The 22,618-nt window shown below is 33.5% G+C and overlaps 1 protein-coding gene across 1 annotated transcript in view; it reads right to left on the bottom strand.

The window, feature by feature from the left end:
• Positions 1-3,749: 3,749 nt before the first annotated feature.
• Positions 3,750-22,618, bottom strand: part of LOC6044205 — a 36,596-nt gene continuing 17,727 nt past the window's right edge. Inside the window, exons 3-8 of the mRNA XM_038265917.1 lie at positions 19,734-19,829; positions 13,440-13,825; positions 10,021-10,034; positions 9,287-9,486; positions 4,296-4,484; positions 3,750-4,193 (exon numbers count right to left, since the gene is read on the bottom strand). Coding sequence (XP_038121845.1) covers positions 4,023-4,193; positions 4,296-4,484; positions 9,287-9,486; positions 10,021-10,034; positions 13,440-13,825; positions 19,734-19,829 — 1,056 coding nt within the window. The 3' untranslated portion in view covers positions 3,750-4,022. The remainder of the gene's footprint in view (positions 4,194-4,295; positions 4,485-9,286; positions 9,487-10,020; positions 10,035-13,439; positions 13,826-19,733; positions 19,830-22,618) is intronic.

Genomic DNA, 22,618 nt, shown 5'->3' on the forward strand with positions numbered 1-22,618 from the left:
GTCATGAACGCGATTTGTTCTTTCGTGTTTTGTTCTTCAAGGAACTTGATATTTTTTGGTTTTGTTTTTTGGATGGGTGGAGCACAGTAAGATTCAGTGAGGGAAGAGGCGGGCAAAATTTAATTAAAGCTGTACAACGCATTGGAAATCCAATTATCCAAGATTTTGAGTAAAACTAAAAACTAAAAACTAAAAACTAAAAACTAAAAACTAAAAACTAAAAACTAAAAACTAAAAACTAAAAACTAAAAACTAAAAACTAAAAACTAAAAACTAAAAACTAAAAACTAACTATTTTTGTTTTTGTTTTTGTTTTTGTTTTTGTTTTTGTTTTTGTTTTTGTTTTTGTTTTTGTTTTTGTTTTTGTTTTTGTTTTTGTTTTTGTTTTTGTTTTTGTTTTTGTTTTTGTTTTTGTTTTTGTTTTTGTTTTTGTTTTTGTTTTTGTTTTTGTTTTTGTTTTTGTTTTTGTTTTTGTTTTTGTTTTTGTTTTTGTTTTTGTTTTTGTTTTTGTTTTTGTTTTTGTTTTTGTTTTTGTTTTTGTTTTTGTTTTTGTTTTTGTTTTTGTTTTTGTTTTTGTTTTGTTTTTGTTTTTGTTTTTGTTTTTGTTTTTGTTTTTGTTTTTGTTTTTGTTTTTGTTTTTGTTTTTGTTTTTGTTTTTGTTTTTGTTTTTGTTTTGTTTTTGTTTTTGTTTTTGTTTTTGTTTTTGTTTTTGTTTTTGTTTTGTTTTTGTTTTTGTTTTTGTTTTTGTTTTTGTTTTTGTTTTTGTTTTTGTTTTTGTTTTTGTTTTTGTTTTTGTTTTTGTTTTTGTTTTTGTTTTTGTTTTTGTTTTTGTTTTTGTTTTTGTTTTTGTTTTTGTTTTTGTTTTTGTTTTTGTTTTTGTTTTTGTTTTTGTTTTTGTTTTTGTTTTTGTTTTTGTTTTTGTTTTTGTTTTTGTTTTTGTTTTTGTTTTTGTTTTTGTTTTTGTTTTTGTTTTTGTTTGTTTTTGTTTTTGTTTTTGTTTTTGTTTTGTTTTTGTTTTTGTTTTTGTTTTTGTTTTTGTTTTTGTTTTTGTTTTTGTTTTTGTTTTTGTTTTTGTTTTTGTTTTGTTTTTGTTTTTGTTTTTGTTTTTGTTTTTGTTTTTGTTTTTGTTTTTGTTTTTGTTTTTGTTTTTGTTTTTGTTTTTGTTTTTGTTTTTGTTTTTGTTTTTGTTTTTGTTTTTGTTTTTGTTTTTGTTTTTGTTTTTGTTTTTGTTTTTGTTTTTGTTTTTGTTTTTGTTTTTGTTTTTGTTTTGATCAAAATTAATTATCAATTTTCAAAACAAACACTCCACTGTGCACGATTTTCCTTACATGTGCGGTACAACACACAATGGCACTCGCTGCTCTTTGAGAGTGCTTATCATAATTGAGCATTTATTCTGGTTGAGGTACGCACGCACGTGTTGGTTGTTGAGACTTCGGATCATAAGAGTTGACTGATGGAGTGTGATTTCGATAGTTTCAATTATGATAAACTGGATCATTTGGCAAAGGTAGCTTGCGCAAGTGACCTTGGATTTCATTTTAGTAGTCGTAATAACTTCATGGTTCAAAAAACTTGACACGACGTGATCTTGATATTGAATCCAAGCTCCTAATTTTAATTGAAATCGGAACTAATCTATTAGTTTATATCGGTTGACTAACATCAAAGTTCCTTAACAAATTCGAATGACGTTTTATTCGTTATGTCCAATTTGGCTAATAAACTTCACTTGAATCTCACGCACAAAATAGCAACTCGCCAACTTGTTTGAATTATCTTGACACAGTAAACGAATAATCCATCTTGTCAGTAGTGTTGAATGGGCAAACCTCAAAATTTTCTATGATTATAGGTTAGAGCCATTCAAATATGATTGCCTTTCATTGCCAGCAAAGAAAAAAATAGCCAGCATAACATTGCAATCCCATCGAGATGAAGCTATGGGTAAGTGCAACAACCTGTCCGCACAGCAGCAGCAGCAATTTGCCAGACCTCCGTTTGTTGCCACACACACGCACGTGCCCGGTCCATTCAAATTCTGGCAGCCTTTGATGGAAACCGGTACTCTACAGGTATAATTGCGCCCGCGCGTATCCTCTCTCAGCAATGTTGAAAGAAGTGGAGGTGCATTAATGCGAAAGGACAGTTCTTGGTAGAATCATTTTTTTTCTCCCGCCTTAATTGAAACTCATTTAGATGAATTAAATAACTGTTCAAAAACTACACATCAGGATCATCTCAATACATTTTTTGTAAAATTTTCTAACTAGTTTATCTTTGTTTTGTTTCATGGTAAATCTCTCGTTAGTTTGCAATACGTTGTCGCTGTCGTGATAACTTGTCGCACGTGCATTTTGGGCCAAATTGAGTTAACCCTCTACAACCTAACCCCGCCTTTAGACGGGCTTCGGTCTAAAAAATCGCCAAAATCAATTTTCCAACCGATTTTTGCTCTTAAAAAAGCATAGGAAAATTTCAGGGTTGGAAGTTTAACTTGTTTCATGTGACTTTGCCAATGTTTTTAAAAATGTAATTTTTTAGGGGTCAACTTTGGCTGTTTTTTTTACTAACATTTCCTGCGTAGTAATCTTCCTGGCCGATCACTGCATTTCTACCACGGACGTAGCAACGATCAACTGTGGCATTCGGTTCGATGTCTGACGGCCGATAGTAAGTAACAGGACCACTAATTCGAAGAACCTCCCGATAAGGATGGCCCCCGACAGCACCAACGCAGTAGAGTAGATCATAGCAACCTGTCAAACGTCGTTGGCAAGTAAGTGCTGACAGATTTCTTGGTGCGAATCAATCAATCAATCAATAAGTACTTGAAGGGAAACAACAAAATGGTAGAAATAAGCAACTGAATGGTCGCAGTATAACGCCATGGGATTTCCATTCAGTGGCATCCGGCAATGTTGATGAGGATGATTCCCTCAGCGAGGATGGGTAGGCAGAGTTTAAAGCTGAAGGCTAAACAGCACTGGGCACGCTCGTAACTAACTTAGCAAAAAGGCCGATGGGCAGGACTAGATGCAGAAGGACAGTGGAAACGGAAGGCCCGGGAGTTGACAGCAAGAATCGCTAGAATTGCTGACATAGATTGGATTCTAGGGACTTGAAGTTCACGTCCGTGTTTGAGAAGCGCTCTTTTTATTACACTCAAAGTTAAAGAACGAGCGGATAGTCCTCCCGAAAAAAAGAACATGAGGTAAGTACTATTTTGCGAGAGTATAGACCTCTCGCGTGTTCATTCGTTCATTGAAACAGTTCATCCATTGAGTGGCTTATATGGACAAATGACTGCCACTTGGTCACCGAACCATGGTGGCCGATATGGCAAAGACACAGATCAATATGCCGAATATCTTGAGTTTGAGTCTCGGTACAGGCACTTTTTTTTTTGAAGGATGAACTTTTTTGGAAAATAAACCCATGAGTAAAGTACCTGCGGCAATTTCGTGATTTATCCTCTCCGTCCGATCACAGTACCATTTTACTACCGAACCGTGCCGATGCCCAGTTCTGGGTGTATAAATGTGTACTTGAAGTTCACAAAGAATTGATTCGGAACATCGCACCAATCATGCAATTTCGAATTGCTTGAACGAAGCTATAAGCGTATGACAACAACTGGCTGGTTTACTTTACATTGTCGTGACAAATCATTACAGGTTTTTTTCCTGCTAAAGTCATTCTTGCAGAATTATCTATTAGGGCTGTCAGTATTTAATAAAACAATCCACTGTGAGTCCTCAAATTTTTTTCTTCTCTTTTACCATTGTAAATACCGTTATTTAACTATGAACCTAACTTGTAGTGGTGGTAACTTCCATGTTGTAACTATTTAGTTCAAATAAATAAAAATATATAAAAAAGCAAAATAATTGCGTGCAATTTCCTACACCTTCAGTACACCATCGGAATTTGTGAGCCTGTCTGAATAAATATCATCGTTTAAGCATAAGGAATCTATTAGGATTTGTGGTATCGTTTCGAAAAGCTCCCTCAAAAGCCCATCACTTGATTTCGTTCGTCGCAACCGCACTGCTGGCCGTAGTCGTAGCCCTCGTCGTCCTCGTCGTGGTTCTCGGCGTGGTGGTCGTTGTCGTGGGTAGATCAATCTTCAGATTGTTCCCCACCAGCGGTTGGAAGATCCACAGAAACTCTCCGGCACGGCGGGCAGAACTCTAAAATTTAGTACAACCAATTAGTACAGCACTGTTTGCTCACAGATGGCGCGCTCAGCGCGAAAGCTCGCTCTTTCACGAAAAGCTCGCTCTCTCTCTCACCATGATGAGGTTGCCCACGCGGGTCGAGATGTTGGTCACGAGAGTGAACGAGCTGCCGAACAGCTCGTCCGGCACCTGGAGGGACACCTTCTGGCGGTTAAAGTCCGGCGTGTCGTCCGTCGTCGAGGGGATCGGGGCCTTGGTTGGGTTGATGGCGTCCTTCAGGGCTTGGCTCGATTGCTTGCTGGCCTGGTGGGGTGGGGGGAGGTAGATGAGAGAGAGAGGGGGATGAGTTAATCACAGGAAATAAATCTTACATGATTTTTTTTTAAATATGTGAAATTATATTGTGCCCACCCAAAACCATTACTTTTGAAAATTTTCAAAGTTTAAATTTCTACAAATTCTTATGAACTGGCATTTGTAGAAACAATGATTTTTACGATTTTCAAATCAATTTTAAAGCATATTAATAAGCAGTGGATTGAACGCACTAGCGTACACATGCTTTATCATGTTTGTATGGAGTATGGCAAGATTCAACAATTAAATAGGCTTTACTGAAAAAATATCAGAATCGAACATATATTTACGAAACACGTGCAGAAAAGTTGCAGATCTTTCTTTATAATCCAATAAATAAAAAAAAAAGTTTGTCAACAATTGATTGAATTACAGTTATAATTTGGTTAAGTGAATTTTCACGAACTCGTAAAATTTTAAAACTTTAATGATATTCCAGGAAATTTACATTTTTTTCAAACCAATGTTTGAAGAATACAAATTAAATACCTACGGAATAGTATTGAAACACACTGGCCTTAGCAGAGAAGTGCTCAAGTATCTCAAGAAGTAGTTTGCTACTGGTTTTTTTTTTGGAAAGTTAAAAAAAAGTTTTGTTGTAGTTTTTTATAAAAAAAAACAAAAACTAATATATTATGATCAAAATTGGAATTCTTTTAGTTACTTAACCAAACTTTTATATATTAAGAGTTTATAAACTCAGTTAAACAAACATTTAGTTGAGACTTTATAAGATTTACTCAAAGTAACCTTACTAATTTAAATTAATCATTTCAATTTGCACACTTTCAGGCCGAATTCTATCAAAACTTGCTACATTAAATCCTATTTAATTAACTACTCACAGATTTTGAAACCGATAAAAATTTTAAGTTATCATATCAAAATAAATCAGAAGATAAAAACTATATTATGATTAAATAAAGTTTGCTTTTGCAGACTTTTTTTTAGTATTTGTTCTATTTGTTATATTATTATATTCCCTCTCTCTATTAAAGGTCCCCCTAACTGTTTAAATAATACTCCAAATTGTTTACTTAACAATTCTGTGGTAATAACTATAATAAAATTCAGTTGAATTAAATGTTTGCATAGTTGAGTTTTCATTTGTTTTATATACAATTTCAAATGTTATATAAACTCTTAAATTAGTTGTTAGTCATCATTATATTCAAACCAAATTCTTTCCTCAATCAATAAAGATTACTTTTTCTGGTTTCAAAAGATGTACAAACTTTTTTTGAACGGTTTTTGTGTAGCACAATGTTTGGAATGATTTTCTAAAAAATACGTAGTTTTAGGTTTTTGTCCGATTATCAATATTCCGTACATTTCACCGCATAATGTGTATAGTGCCCAAGGGGCTGTAGAATTTTTTTAAATACTTTTCACAAAACAATACAAAAGGTGAATCGATTTCCAAATTGAGCAATTCCAGATCAAATCAGGATTTTTTTTTGTACTTTTGTACCCGACCCTCTACGATTTCAATAAACCTTTGTAGACATGTTGTCCTAGTCTTATATAACACATTTTTGTGTATATGGAACCAATTGCACTCGGTTATAACATTTGAGAAGGGCGTAAGTTATTTAAATATTTTTGTACAATTTTATAATTTAAAAATTACTGTATCTCGAAGCCGTTGCATCGTTTGAAAAAGTGGTCAAAGACAAACATGTAGGAAATTTGACCAGCTTTCTGAAAAAAAGTACACGCCGCTTGTATGAGATTTTTTGATTTTTATGTTTAAAAGTTACATTTTGGGCGATGTTATGTTTTTTTTAGTTAAGTTTAGTGTTGCAAAAAAAAAAAACTCTCAAAAAATGCAGGATGATATGTCTCTCCTAAAAAAAATACAATAAGCATTTACTAAAACTGTTTTTAAGTGATCTTAACGTTTAAGTTTTTGGAAACCAATATGACCGATTCTTAGCTAAGCTACACCAAAATGTCACTTTTTTCAATTTTCAATGTGATTTTTTATACGAAAAATTTCATTTTAATTATGATCTAATAATTGTAATGTGCTTTAAATGCGTTTTCCTATCTGAAATGCCAAAAATATTGACCAAATAAGGTCTGCAAGTCATTGAATGGGAGAGAAGTTTTTTTCATAAATCTGTTCCTTTCGTTGTCCCGTCACGAAAAGAAATGGCTGGCAAAAACTCAAATCTCATCCAAATCTTTCAGTTCAAAGAGCAAAAGATTCGTTTTTCAATTTGTGATAATGTGTAGAAGAGCAAAAGTTTTAAAAAATCAATCTGGCAAAACTGTGTCGATTTTTTGGTGTGCCTTTTAAAATTCCAGTTTTACGATGTTGTCCCGTCACGCTACATTTTCATTTCAGGAGAAGCACAGGTATAATATTGTTCATTATGCATGTCATTTCTATGTTGGAAAATCAATTATCTTTTCAAATATGTAATAACATTGGGGAGTTTCTTCTTTAATCGTGCCACTACAGCCAAAACGCTGAAAAAAACTTGGGAATTTTTTGAAAAGGAGCCGAAGAAAAGGTCATATTGAGATTCGGTACTCAACACAATTCTACATGGAAGTCTCCAAATTTACCATTATCCGTTCGTTGTTTCTTAAGTCCAATCCTTATAAAGATACAGCAGTTTTAAAAATAAAAACTAACTTAATCCACCTATGTGGTTGATGCCTTCCTCACTCACCAAAAATGGGTATATGAGTGGTTTCATCATATTTTTAGATCCAGAAAAAAAGAACACAATGTATAACTTATGTGGTAATAACTCGATACAGGGTTGTCAGTTCTTCAATGCTTTGGACTCATTGGAAAGCTCTTTCAATTACCTAACCAAAGATGAGTTGGATGATGGATCCGGACATCGTTGACATACACTTAAGTGAGATCCGGCTTCAAAAAAGTACATAAATATCACTTAAGTGGTCATAACTCGAGACAGGGTTGCCAGATCTTCAATGTCTTGGATTCATTGGAAAGGCCTTTTAATTATCAAACCAACGATGGGTCGGATGATGGATCCGGACATAGTTTACATACATTTTAGTGAGATCCAGCTTCAAAAAAGTACATAAATATCTCTTAAGTGGTCATAACTCGAGACAGGGTTGCCAGATCATCAATGTCTTGGACTCATTGGAAAAGCCTTTCAATTATCTAACCAACGATGGGTTGGATGATGGATCCGGACATAGTTTACATACATTTAAGTGAGATCCGGCTTCAAAAAAGTACATAAATATCACTTAAGTGGTCATAACTCGAGACAGGGTTGCCAGATCTTCAATGTTTTGGACTCATTGGAAAGGCCTTTCAATTACCTAATCAACGATGGGTCGGATGATGGATCCGGACATCGTTTACATGCATATAATTGAGATCCGGGTATTTGTGAAAACACATTTTTATGCATAACTTTTGAACTACTTATCGAAACTTCAAACAATTCAATAGCGATGTATGGGACCCTAAACCAAGTCGAATGCAACTGGTTCGATCAAAATCAGTTCAGCCAGTGCTGAGAAAACTTAGTGAGAATTTTGGTCACATACATACATACACACACACACATACACACACACATACACGCACACATACACACACACAGACATTTGTTCAGTTTTCGATTCTGAGTAGATACGTAGACATGAAGAAGGGTCTAGGAGCTTTTAATAGAAAGTTCATTTTTAGAGCAGGATTATATATATAGCCTTAAAAAAATATATATTGAAAAAAACAGGAGTTTTTACTATTTTTTGTGGTTTCTGGCCATTTCTGTAAGACAGACTTCATTTTTCAGTCTAGTAAATATTTTTAACGGAATGCTTCGAGTGCCCAAAAATTTGTCTTTCATTCAAACCGGAGAGGGTCGGGTACGAAAGTATTAGAAAAATTCCTGATGTGTTCAATATAAAGCTTTAAAGTGCTCTAAGAACTCTTTTCAGACTGTAGTACTGGAGTTACTGTTGTTTAATGTTTTTTTTTTTTTACAATTAGGCCGTTACTATTTTTTTGGAAGTCTATGTCCCTCGACTCTGACCAAAAGGGTTGGAGGCGAGGTGGAGGGGTGGCTGTTTGGCAAAACAATTAAAAGGTTTAAAAATGTAAATTACGAGCCATGCTTTCAACATTTCAATGCATTTTTTAATGCATTTAGACCTGTCAATATCAATAGCTAAGAATTGAAGATATTTTTTTGCGTAAGATTAAGTTTTTGCGGTGCTGTACATCGGAATTTCATAAAAATCCAAAACATTGTTAAACGAGCCCAACTATGCTAAATATGATTTTCAATGCAGAAAAAAGCATTTTAGATTGTTTTCAGTTGATATGACTTCTATAATCATGGAAATTTTGAAGTATTTTGATAAAATAAAAATGCCCAATTTTGAAGGGGCGGGCGACATAAACATTGAAAAATATTTGCAGCGGCCTTATATTATTGTGACAATGTCTTGAGCATTTTTTAGAAATGTTATGGTTCAATATTATGATTTTTTTCTGGAAATTAAATATTGAGTTCCCTTTATTTATTTTTTAATTAAATGTTTATAAGTAAATCTAAGAATAAATAAACGTTTATTTTAGCTCTTCACGCTCCGCGAAATATCCGTGAAATTGTGTTTGTTGGAGTTATGGTTTCCGTATAAATTGCATTTTTTCAAACGTGAAAAATCACTAAGCCTAATTTTCTATAAAAGACGCGTTATAACGTTTGACTTGTTATGCTCTCATAATATTAAAAGTAACTTACCAGAAACCAGACAGACAAATTTCCATGCGCAACCAGAACAACCGCAAAACAAAAGACTTGGTTAATCGATTCCAACAACAACAAAAAACGAACAACGAACCCGCACAGACCAGGAGTGAAAATGAGTTGGCAAGCATTTTCCCACCACGAACGGGAAGTATGTACAACCGAGTTTCCACGCACGCACACAAATAGCCACGCTTCGGGAACCTCCGACCGCCGCAAAACAGCAACACAACGAACGAACAGGGATATTAGTATTGGTAAGAGATGGAAGGAAAATAAACATTCAAAACACAGTGTGGGTTAATTCCATTTGTTACAAGTTTTTATTTTATCTCTTTCGACCATTTGTGTGTTGATAACTTTTTTTTTGTTTCGTTATTTATGTACAAGTTTTTTTTCGCTTTTCTCTTATTTTATTAACAAAATTTCCTTACACAAAAAATCGCTTTTATAATTCTTTTTTTATTCTCAAAAACCCCCTAGCTATGTGACTCTTGCTTTGTTCCCTAACTAGAATATTATTTTTTTGTTTTATGATTTTTCGTTTTTTGATTTCGTTGAGGATTTACAGTTTTTCTTTCACTATACGTATAAATGAGCGCTGAATGGGGTGTAGATGGTAGTTGATATTCTGACGCTGATTTTTTTTATTGTCTGATGAATGATTCGCGAGTGCGCCCACTTATAAGTGATACTTTAGCGCTTGGAACTAGATTTGAATAATATACACTTGGACCCCAGGCTGGATTTAGGAAAGCTTTAGCGAGAACGTTTGAAGCGTTGGAAGTGATTACAGTAAATAGGGGGAAGCATTGGATGGTGCAAAATGAACAGGATTCCCATGTTGACAAGTCGACGTCGTCGTGCTATCTTGTCGCACCCGCCATTTTGACGTTCCGAGAAAAACGCGTTTTAATGTTTGACCTTGAATATTCAAAAACGAGAGCACGCAATGTAAACAATAACAAACACGTTTTGTTTGGCTCACTATTCTGTGCATTGTCCCAAAGTTTGGTTGAAGTTGGTTGCTGGAGTCCCGAGTTATAATTACAAATGTTTACGGTAGTCTAGCTTGTACGTGCGACAAACGCATCCTGACTTTCCTGGCCTGGAATCCCTTTGGCCTTTTGTCGCACTTACATCAATTTTCATGGAGTGACAAGATAGCACGACAAGATTGAAACTACTTTCATATGTAAAGTGACAAAAATGCACGGAGTTTTTTCGGTTTTTGTTGAATATCTCAGGATTGAAATCGAATTTTGGGGATCTGTGAAGGTCAAAAGGTGAGGCATTGTGAGCTGCACAAAATGGCGTTCTTAACTCAATTTGGCCCAAAATGCACGTACGACAACTTAGCACGATGGCGACGAAGTAACGTTTGTTTGATTTTATTGTTTCAGAATGGTAAAAAAATCATTTCACGTGGATTTTAAAAACAAAATACATAAAGTTGTGGCTAACAAAACATGTCAATGCAATTAATATATGGTTAATGGTAAAGTTCTAGGTAGTAACAGTTTTCAAATGAAAAATAGAGTAGGTGTCATCCATAAAGTATGTCACGCTGTAGGGGGGGAGGGGGGGTCTGAGCAAGTGTGACATTGCATGTTATAAGTATAGGAAAAGCGTGACAAAGGGGGGGAGGGGGGGTAAATTTTGGCCGATTTTTGCGTGACGTACTTTATGGATGAAGCCGTACCAGAATAAGAGCTTTTAATTCATTTGAAGAAAAAAAAACAGAAAGAAAACAAATTCCTGGTTAATTTTTAACAATTGATAAAATACATTTTAACAATAAAAATAGCACATAAAACTAAATCTATTAAGACTGCAAAACTTAGAGTTTGCTTAAATGGTTTGGCATTTTGTTGAAGAGTTACAGAAAATAATCAATTCAACAACTGTACAATTTACTTTTAAAAAATATATGAAATTTTGAGTAGAAATAACAATACAAAAATATTAATTTGTAATTATTATTTAAAAATTGAAAAAAAACAACATTTCAAACAATCTTTAAGCTACAAATTTTAAAATTCATACTTTGAGAACAATCCATTCAAATTTGAAAATAGTTAGAAAAAAAATGAATTTAGGTGATTTGGTTTAAAATGTTCTTCCCTTTTTTACACGCTGAAGAAATTTAGCACTGAATGTATTTTAAAACTTTCTAAAAAATGTATCCTTCGAACTGCAAAAATGTGCTTTCAACTCTGGTATAATACATCAAACCCATGTTTTATACCAGATTAGAATTCTATTTATTTTTGTCAGAAGCATTTCAGCAGCTAAAGTGTAGCAAAATGCATCTGACCAAAGTACAGCGTGTACATAACTGGTATAATATGCCAAAGTCAAGCTCTATACCAGTTTCAATTTGCCATTTTTCTTTTTATATTGAAGTCACCTGAGTGGGGGGCAAAGATCTGACTAAAGATTCAGCGTGTCTTGAAAGTTGCATGTTTTGAAACCAATCCAATTTGAATCAAATTTCAAAATATTTTGATTTTTTTTCATAAATTAAGGTGGTTTGACGTTATCATTTTTTCATAACAAACGGGAAAGAATAGATATCCCAAATGGTTTGAAATATCCCTTAAAAAAATTTCTTGTATTGTTTCGTTATGTATTTCAAAACATTAAAAAACGCTGTGTGCCTCTGACTGAAAAAGGCATAGTCAACACTGGTATAATACGTCAAAATGAAGTTTTCTATCAGATTTGAATTACATTTATTTTATGACAGAAGCATTTCAGTAGCTAGAGTGTGGTAAAATGAATCTTAGTAAAGATAAAGCGTGTACATAACTGGTATAATATGCCAAAATCAAGTTTTATACCGGTTTCAAACTAGCATGTTTTCTGTCATTTTTTGTCACCTAGGGTGAGGGAAGAAAATATCTTACTAAAGATACAGCGTGTTCATAACTGGTATAATAGATCAAAATCAAGTTTTATACCAGTTTACAACTAACTTTATTTTTGTCAGATGTATTTCAGCACTAAAGATGCAACAAAAGAACATCTGATTTAAGGTACAACGTATTCATAACTGGTATAATAAGCTTAAATCGAGTTTTATACCAGTTTCATTTAATTTTTATTTTTGTCAGATGCATTTCGGTACTCTTTGAAAAATTGAAGGAAATATAAGATTTTTCTGTCTTTTTGTTTTAATAAAATTCAATGAAAAAAAGGTTTTTATGCAAAAAGTATGTTTCCTTTACAAATTCTGTACAGGCTTGAGTTACCCAACTATATATGAAAAATAATATCATAGACTGTTGAGAATTTAAAATATCAAAAATAATTATTTTACAGCCGTAGAATGTATTACACAAATTATTTCAACATGCATTTCATCATAGGATTTATGCGAGAATATTTATTGTATAAAAGAGTACTGAAGAAAATTAAAATTGTTTTTTTAGGAAATAAAATTAAATATCATCAGTAAAAATTACAACAGCTTTAAACGACTTGAAAAAGAAAGAATGCTTACCAGATTGAAAGAAAACTAACTGATTTGGAAAAATGTGGTTTGTTAAGTCAACGTCACTTTATTTAAAGAAAAAAAAAAGATAATTTTCAAGTTCAGTGAAACTTTAGAAGGAAAACATGTATGATCATTTCTCGCTTACTTTTTCAAAAGGTCATATGTACATATGAAATCCATGGCGCATTGGTGGTTTTGAAAAAGTGATCTAGATTTAATGTAAAAAACCAAAGAGTATATGCGTCGAAGACCATTCAGAATTAATCAGATATTTTAAAATTCCCTTCACAATATGGAAAGTATTAAATTATTAAACTGTACAATAGTCACCAATCCAATTACGCTCCCCTTTTGATGCATCACTGCCCAGCCGATCCTCTTCGCTTTAAAGAAGTTAAGTAGTAATAACCAACAAATAAAATGAAAGATGATAGCTTGTTTATAAAAAGTAGCAAAATAGGCAACAAAATTGATCTAACAGTTCAAGAAAAAGTAGAAAAAAAAACAACAAGCGTTGCGATGCGATGTTTCGTACGGCACTTTTAAAAGAAGATCGAACGCTTTCCAGAGTACTTTTTCAAAACGTCCCATCACGAACCTTTCAAAACGGTACTCTAGCCCTCATTCTAGCTCGCCCCCACTCTCTACTCATCATCATCGTCGTTATCGCCCAGCGACACCGAGTTGGAGCCGCCGCCGTTGCCGCCGCCGGACGATCCGGACAGAATCGGCCCGGACAGCTTCAACAGCGAGGACACAACTCCGCCGAGGCCGGGCGCCGCCGGACTTCCGTTGCCGTGATCATCGCCGTTTCCGCCACTTCCGCCCGACGATCCACCCAGCAGACCGCCGCTCAGCGAGCCGATCTTGGACGTGATGAACTGCACCTTGGGCGTGATCACCGACGACACCAGCGACTGGAAGCTGGTGATGGGCTTGGGCGATTCGATGTGGTGCTGGCGGTTCTTCTCGATGTTGGCCTGGTCCAGCTTGTCGACGAGGCGCGTCTTGGCGTCGATCAGGGAGTTGATTTTCTGTGTGTGTGTGGCATTTCGCGTCAGTTTTGCTGGGATCTTCTTGGGCAACCCGTTTGTGTTTTGTTTCCGAGTGCAGTGATTTTCTGGTTTTTTTTCTGTGCTGTTAGTATTGAGGGATACTAAGGGGTGCTATTACAATACTAGAACCTAGACTACAACCATCACCAGGGTTTGAAAAGGAATGTTGTTCACTAGAATTATGATACTAATAACTTAAAGTTTCTTTTTTTGCCATCAGATGTCGTTGCTTCCGTCAAATCATCGTCACACGTTAAACTATTTCTCTAAGGAGACTTATGGAACAATTATGTAAAAGATTGCTACTCGAAACGGCTTCATCAACTTAATTTGAAATTTCAAGCTGATGCCACCACACAAAATTAACAAAATATCAATAAATTATGGAAAAAAATCCTTAAGTTTAATTTCTTTTTTCGAACTGTGGTTCGGAAATTCAACACAAGCTAGTCTTAAAGAGACAAATTTGATGAAAAAAATCAAAAAATAAACGTTAAAAAAGTCTATTGAATAGTTAATGATCAGTTCTACAGTTATTTTAAACTGAAAATTTGATTTTCAGCTATATTACTGTACCCCTTGATTTTCTTAAGAATTTATGGCCTTGAAGCACGGTGTGGAAATTCCTCCTCACGTGTGCTCATAAAAAACCCCTGGAATAGAGCGTCCAATTTCCCGTCACGGGGAAAAAATCCCGGGATTTCCCGAAAAAAAAAATTCCGTTTCCTGGAAAATTTGTAAATTTTCCAAAATTCAAACTAAAACATACATTTTCTTAACTTTTTGGCACGAATTGTTTTGAAAATTTACAAAATAAATTAATGACAGAACCTATCTTGATTTAATTCGTATCAATCTACTTTTCATATTGAACTAATCAGCTCGTCCGTTAATTCATTTCAAGCTTTCTTTCAGATAATAGTTATTTCTGAAGCACTCACAATTGGGAATATATCTAGCTTATTTGTTGAGCAAGAAAAATTTCTTTATTATGGAATGGACATACACTTTTTAATTTTTGGTGAACTTTTTAAACATTCAATTTAAACCACTTTTTGAACCATGAAAATTACTTGGGCTTGGTAATTTATAACCATTTAACAAAATCCAAAATCCAAATATTGGAAAACTTTGAGTTAGAAACTTCATGCATAAGTGTTTGTAGTTAAAAAGCACGAGAAGTCAGATCGTTAGGTAAATGCAATGGTTATATATTCATCCATTAGCTGAAAACATAAGAATTGTTCTGGAAAAAGTTGTTTTCCATAAAAAACATAATTTTTGCATGACTTTTCAAATATATCTATCAACTTTATTCTAAGAAAAACATATTCTTTCGAATTGGTCACTTAGACAATTTTAAAGCAATTTTATGGTTGTGAAGCATTTATTTTCATCACTGTCCATATACTTTAATTTTAAAAATAATAGGAATGATAATTTTTTATTTGATACGTTTTGAAAGACAGCATTTAAATTAGATAATTTATGGATTTTCTTAAAGTTATATTATTTTTTACAAGCAATCAAGCCATTTATTGATGCTCACACTTATTTTGACAATTATATTAGCTGTTCTATATATTTTTTGCTGTCAAATATTAATCAAGATCAGACCCGTTTTCGATAAATTTCAATTTTCCTGGGAAATTTGTTGAAAGTTTTCAGTTTCCCGGGAATGTTGTAATCCCGAGAATTTGGAGCTCTACTCTGGAATAATTTTGTTTAAGAAAGCAACTCGAAGCGATTTAATCATGCATAGTTATAAACAGTAGAAAAGTCTGTTCAGCATATGCCGAGAATGCGAACTTTAACCTTAATTGAAGAGTTCCTGACACTTGAACTATGACTAACGATTTCCATTTGTCCTGCGATCTTCGGAAAATATATTTTTAGAGAAGTAAAAAATATTTTGTAGTTATAATCTGAGAAAAATATAAACTAAAGTAGAACAATTCTAACTTCTCCGTCACTTTTTCTGAATCCTGACTTTGAGTAATAATTTTCCAAGCTTTGAAAAAGAAAATGTTTAAAATATTATAAGACAATATTTATTATTTAATTATTAAGGATTATTGTGATTTTTAAAGTTTAAATTAAAATTCCTATGGGTTCATCAAAGTAATCCGCAATCATATTATTTTAGCAAAATGCCGTTTTTTATTTTTAAAATTACTTTTTGTCACTAAAAATTGGTTTCCAAAAAACTATTTTTATGTTTAAGGGAACAGAAAATGCACAAAATTATTAAAAGAAAAAATAAACCGACCATGCATTTTTTTAATAATTTTTTTTGTTTCTTATAAGACCATTGCAAATAATTTTGAAAGTTGACCCGAAAAATAATATTTTTTTTAAACCAGTTAGGCTGGTACAAATATTTTTAAAAGTTTTTGTCACCCCCTCCCCCTCCCCCGCTTCAAAATTGGCCCGAAAAATCAGGGGGCAAAAAAAAATTTTACAATAAACTTCAAAATTTCAATGAAAATTCAAGTGCAACCAGCTGAAATCAAATTAAAATACATTCTCCTGCGTTTGAAATCATTTTTAGCATGTTTGGGTTTATTAAAAAATCTTAAGATTTTTTGAAAATTTTCGATGCAAAATCTTTTTTTTTTCGATAAAATTTTTGTTTTTGTCAGATCTTAGATTTTTTGAAAACTAATGATTGCAAAACAACTGGACTAGTGTAAAATGCATTTTAAAACACTTTTTTCATTTAAATGTGATGACTATGGCTTGTTATTTAAATTTTTATATTTTTTTTATTTTTTTGCCCTCCCCCCTTGACCTCGGCTAGGGCCGAGGGACAAAAACTTTTTTGAATATTTGCATCGGCCTTATGGAAAATTGAAGTTTAATCAACTGAAAACCAGTTGAAATGCATTTCCCTGCGTTTATAATCATATTTAGCATTTAGAAACAGTTATTATTTTTATGAAATATAGCCCCATAAAGCTTTTTTTTAGCGAAAAAACACATCAATATTTTGAAAAGTTATGATTGGAAAACAGCTTGATGCGTGTTAAATACTATTTAAGACACTTTTTTATTCAAATGTTGAAACACTAAAACTCCTAAAAATCCTATTTTCAATGTTATTCAATGGAAAATTTGTGAAATTTTCTGCCCTTATCAATTTTATGATGAATTTTCCAAAATCAGTGTTTTAAACCCTATCAAAAAGATACTCTTGATAATACAATTCTTAAATATTTTTTATTGAAAAAAGTATAAAATTTCACACACATCAATTTTTGTAGCAATGAAAATCGGACCATTAGTTCCCGACAAATCGGTGATCAACAAACGAGGGCTAATTGGGAAAAACTGCGAAAATCTCTTTTTCCTTTTTTAATCCTAAGGCGCTAGAGTACTTTTTTATCGCAAATTGAATTTTACATCCAAAAAATATTTTGACCTTTTTTGATTAGTTGCCTTTTCTAGAATTGTCTGTTCTCTAAAAAGTATTTAAAAAACCTTTTTTTAAATTAATTCAATATGATAAAAATAAGCAAATCTGAAAAAAATCGTGTATCATTCGTTCATTCGTTGAAGTCCTAATCCATATTTACAACTTTGTCAAAGACACCAAATCTGACAAAACATTCTTTCAAAAGATTTTTTTTGCAGATGACAAACTTGGAAGGAAAATAAAATGGACAAAAAGTTTTAGGCAGATTAAACAAAAAGTTTTAGGCAGATTAAAAAACAACAAAAAAATGATGACCAAAATCTCAGAAAATTACTCTCCTAATCTATTCTTATCGGAAATGACCGATTTCTTAAAATTATCAATTTTTTGTTTTGATTTGTTCAAATAGTGTCATGTGATCATTTCTGTAACAGTTATTTTTTCAGATGGTTGGGTAATTTATCATTAATTTTTATTTCTTGACTTTGGAATTCGGATAAATAGTATGCAAAGAATTTTTTTTCTATTTAAATGGTAACTTTCAGCCGGAAAATGTTTTGCAATTTTCATTGGCCTTGAAATTTGGAAAACTTCGTAATGTTTCAGCGAAATAAAAAAAACAAATCCATTTCATGAAGAATTGCTTTTTTTCATATTTTGTTTTATTTTTTATAAACATTTCCAGATCAAATCATTCAATTAAATAAAAATCATTTTTTTATAAATTAAATAAATTAAAAAAAAAGGAATTAAGGCCATCTAAAAAAAGGTAGATATATAAAAGCAATTCCAGCTAAAAAAAAAAATAAAAAATAAATAAAATAAAATTCAGTAAACGAAAAAGATACGATCGCATGTAAAAAAAACAAATTTATTAATTCAAAATAGTTTGATAAGTTTATAGTCTCACTAAAATTGTATGGATTCTTGTTTGAAAAAAACTAACGATTAAAAATGACTTCATGACTACAGAAAATGCATGGGAAATGTTAATTTGATTAAAAAAAATGTAAATTCAAAACTTCTAAAAAAAAATGAAATTTTTAGAGAATCACGAAGTTTGAACATGTACTGGAATTTTACTATGTTGGAGAAAGTTAGTTTAAAATGTAAATTTTTGGTACGCGTATTTTTTGAATGACCCCTTGATCTACTATGTTTGACAAAGTTGTTTCACAATTCTTCATGAGTATCATGAATTTTAAGCTGTAAATATTTGCTGAATATCTGATGGCAAAAAACGAAACTGTGATATTTTTTACTAAATTTTGACGATATTTTAATATTTCAAACATTTCTAATGATCAACCTCTTCCAAGTCAAAACCCTCACCAAACCACTCCAAAGCTTTTTGTGTTCGTTCGTTCGTTCGTTTCTGTTGGTGCAGAGGCGGGGGCTGTCCAAGCAGTGTGCAGTGCGTTCAAGTCTTAAGATCAACCTGATCCTAGTAGATCTGCGGCGTTGGTGAACGTTCTCGCTCTGGCAGCGAAGTCGCAGTAAGGGGTGGTAGTAGTCGGAAAACACTTTAAAGTTGGTGCAGAGTGAAAAACCTGTTTCCTTCCACAGTGCTGTCGTTAGTCACTCAGAAATTTAGTACCACATACACGCACACAAGTGTGAGAAGTTAGACGGAAGAGGGTTGCAGGAGCCATTCTCCTGAGCGTTTGTCTTGAAAGTCGAACTGAAACTCGTTTGTCGAGCAGCGTTGGTAATACAGATCACACAGTCTCAGTTTTCTCGAAAAACCAAACGACCTTAACCGAATAAGGGTGAGCTGAACTCCGAGTTCTCTCTACAGTCTCTCTGTGATAGTGGCAGAGCGTTTGAAGCACTCGGACCGTTGTCGGCGTCTGTCAGGGACGACCGATTCGTTGGTCGCGTCGAAAGGTGATAATTGAGTTGGACAATTTGCATTTGGGAGCGCGTTAGGACTCGCATGATCGGGCATCAAGATTTTGAAATAAAAGTTTTTCAAGTTGAACTTTTGTATGGCAGGGTAATTAGAATTTTGACTGTATTTACTAAAATTTAAAGAAGCTAATCATATAACTTCAAACATGAATCAATTAACCCAATTCCCACCGAAAAATCCCCAAATCCACTTCGGTTCAATACGACAACTCAGTCAAGTTCGGTCGGTCACGGTCAAACCTTACAAAACCAGTCATTTTAGGTGGTTGTTCGAAGTCCCAACACCAGTAATCTAATCACCAGTCAGGCGGCAGTGGTGGTGGCGCGGCAAGCTCTCCAAATAAATTATCATATCATTAAATGCGATTGTTAGTCTTCGCGGCAAACCCACGTGGTAGTCACGTGCGTGGCATTTAAAAAAAAGCATTATCACAACGAAGCGCCACTTTTTGGCGGAGGCTAGGAGGGGTTAGTCCACTTGTCAACGAATCGATCGACCTTGGGTTTGAACCTCGTTGATGGGTTGTTGTGTTTTGCTTCTTTTTTGGCTTAAATACTCACTCCAAACACGAATCCAAGGATGGCATTTTTCGCCTCGTACTTTGGGTCGGGAATTTTTCGCTTGTCACGGTCAAGGTCGTTACTGAAGGCGATGTCCTACACGAGAGATGGGAAGAAAGAATTTGGTTGTAGTACAAAAAAAAAGTTTATGCGATCATCTGAAATTTGATTGATTTTGTTTGATCACAATTGACATATTCAGGCAAATACAATTTAAGCAAAAAAACAATTTTCCAGATTCAGATTCCAGTCGATATCAGAAGGTGCACGAAGTGTGTTATCCTGGTTGAACTCAAAAGTCCCAATGTGTAAAAGCAAACTGAAAACTGTGTAATGCCGATTCTCATCGTCCGGGTGTTTGATCGACCAAAAGAAAAAAGCAAAAAAAAAGTAAACAGAAAAATCTCTTTTCTCGATAGGAAGCCAATATTGGAATGGAGTCTCCAACAATATGACAGAATTTAAAATCAGCAACACAATTCACGTATTTTTTCCCCAGGAATTTATTGTTTAAATTGCGAAAATTAGAAAATAAAACACCCAAAAATTGGTTTGTTATGGTCTACCATTTGTGGGTTTTTATTTGACAATCGTGCAAATGTCGGCTGCTGTCAGTTGGCTTTGGTCGGAATAGGGTTGCCATCGCCCCGATAGCATGCCAAGTGCATGGGAAGTCAATGGGTTCTTCTCAGGGTGGCAGCCTTAGGTTTAAGTTCAGAGGTAGCAGCAACCGTATGAGTATAAAACGGTTGCTTCACCGTGCTCTTCAAGCATGTGATCGATCTTGGGATATTCCTTTGCGCCTCTTCCCAAAATACTTTCCTCGTGTCTTCGCATGTAAATAATGCCCAGCCGATCGGTATTGCACTGCAGTCCAGTCGCATTGTCCAGATCAGAGCAAAGGGAACACCGCGCGGCAAATAATAGCTGCTGGGAAGAGCTTGAAAAATGACACGAAAAAATTGTCACCGCGGTTCTAGCGATACATAGCGCACAAGGCACAAGGAATGGAGTTTACAGCATCTGGATGGAACAGCACTTTTCCTCTCAATAGGAACTGTGTTATAGATCTGAAAATGCTTAATAACAGTAAAAATGGGTAACACGATACAATAGTCCTTGTAATCAGGATTCCGTGTCTTAATACTCAAACAGAAAAAAAAATCTTTTCTGTCGATCCTAGTATTTTAGGACCTTTCTTTGGACATTCTTTTGCAATTTCACTAGTAAATGTAGTTATTACTTAAAACAGAAAAAATAATAATAATTTCGAGACTATTTTATTAAGAGCAGCCTGTTTCATATTTATGGTAATGTTATTGTGCCTCCTACAATTGTGGAACTCCTGAATTTAATTGATATTTCAACAAAAAAAATTATCAGTCAATTCATAAAACATGAAAATTTCAATTAGATATTTTGGAAAATTTTGAAAAAGTTGGAATAAAATTTGCAATGGCCTTTTATTTTTGAAAAATCTTGATTTTTTGTATAGAGTTTCGAAATCGAAGACTTCTACTAACTGGAGCAAATCGGGACACATGGGGCGAATTGGAAAAGGGCTTTTCGCCATTTTTGGCACAATATTTTGATATAAACAATAAAACAAGTATGTCGGTTTTAATTTTAAGCTCTACAAACTGCTGATCCTAAATAAACTGTAGTCCCGATTCACCCCAGTTGATGTTACTTTGTTGCATTTTCCAGTTCATTTTTTTGCTGCTTATTTGGTATGTTTGAAGCAAAATTACAAACAGTCCAGGACAATTGCAGTCCAGACTCCAATCCGTAGTCACAATTCTCCAAAGTTTTATTATTCGTAGCATAAATCAAACACGGCGTGTTTTCTGGGCAACCTTAAGGAGAAAAAATAGTCATCACTACTTTCAAAAGTGTCTTATAGGAAATTTTCTCAGCTTTCCAATGCTTCTAAGAGCGAAATGTTTCATCGGGAAATTTCTGAGATATCTCTATTTTAAGTTTTTTTCAATCCTTGACCATTTATTGGAAACTTTTAAATAACAGTCCAGGAAACTTGTCAAATGATGTGTTTCATGTGTATTTTGCTGACGAAAATGTGCAAAATAAGACAAGAAACAACTTTGTAGAAGGTTGCAAACCGCTAAACATTTTGAAAATTAAGTTTTAACCGAATTTTTGTATATGTGAGATTTATACAAATAATAAAATAATAAAACCGTATAGATATTATTTTTAACAAGAACAAATAGATTTTTACATAATTGTTGTGTACAAATAACACCGGTCTGCTCTGATTCAGCTTGGAATTAGCTGATACAACCGAAATTTCTACAGGTTTGAGATTGATAGGGTGTTACAATATTTTTATGAATAAATATCATATTTCCTTAATCAAACACTAACTAGTTGCATGGATACAAAACATGTTTTATACTCGAAATTATACTGCAAATTACTGTTGCTAGCTTTAGGAGAAATACTTTTCATGAGTATGAAATGATTGCTTCAGTTTTTTTTTGTATTAAATGATCAAGGAATTAGCAATATTTTAGAAGTTTATAAGACTCTCATCTTCGATCTCATCTCAAAAAACCCGATTTAATATCACCAGAAGTGAAATAGAGCCTTTCTTACAAAATGATGAAACTCCGAGATATATTTTGGTGCAATTGCAGTGAGAATTTTACCTAAAGCTTCGAATCTTTTAAGGGTTAACCTCAAATGCCATTTTTTTTTAATTTCAGAAGTACATTATTTGTCGCAAGACATTTAAATTTAATTAAGAAAAACATATTGGATTGGCATTATTAGAAAAAAAATAAAGGGTACTCAGTCTATAATGTTAGTCTATGATTAACTTAAAAAAATATGTATCGCAATTGCACTTTGTCGATCAATTATGA

This window comes from Culex quinquefasciatus, chromosome 1 (assembly GCF_015732765.1).
Source record: "Culex quinquefasciatus strain JHB chromosome 1, VPISU_Cqui_1.0_pri_paternal, whole genome shotgun sequence".
NCBI lineage: Eukaryota > Metazoa > Arthropoda > Insecta > Diptera > Culicidae > Culex > Culex quinquefasciatus.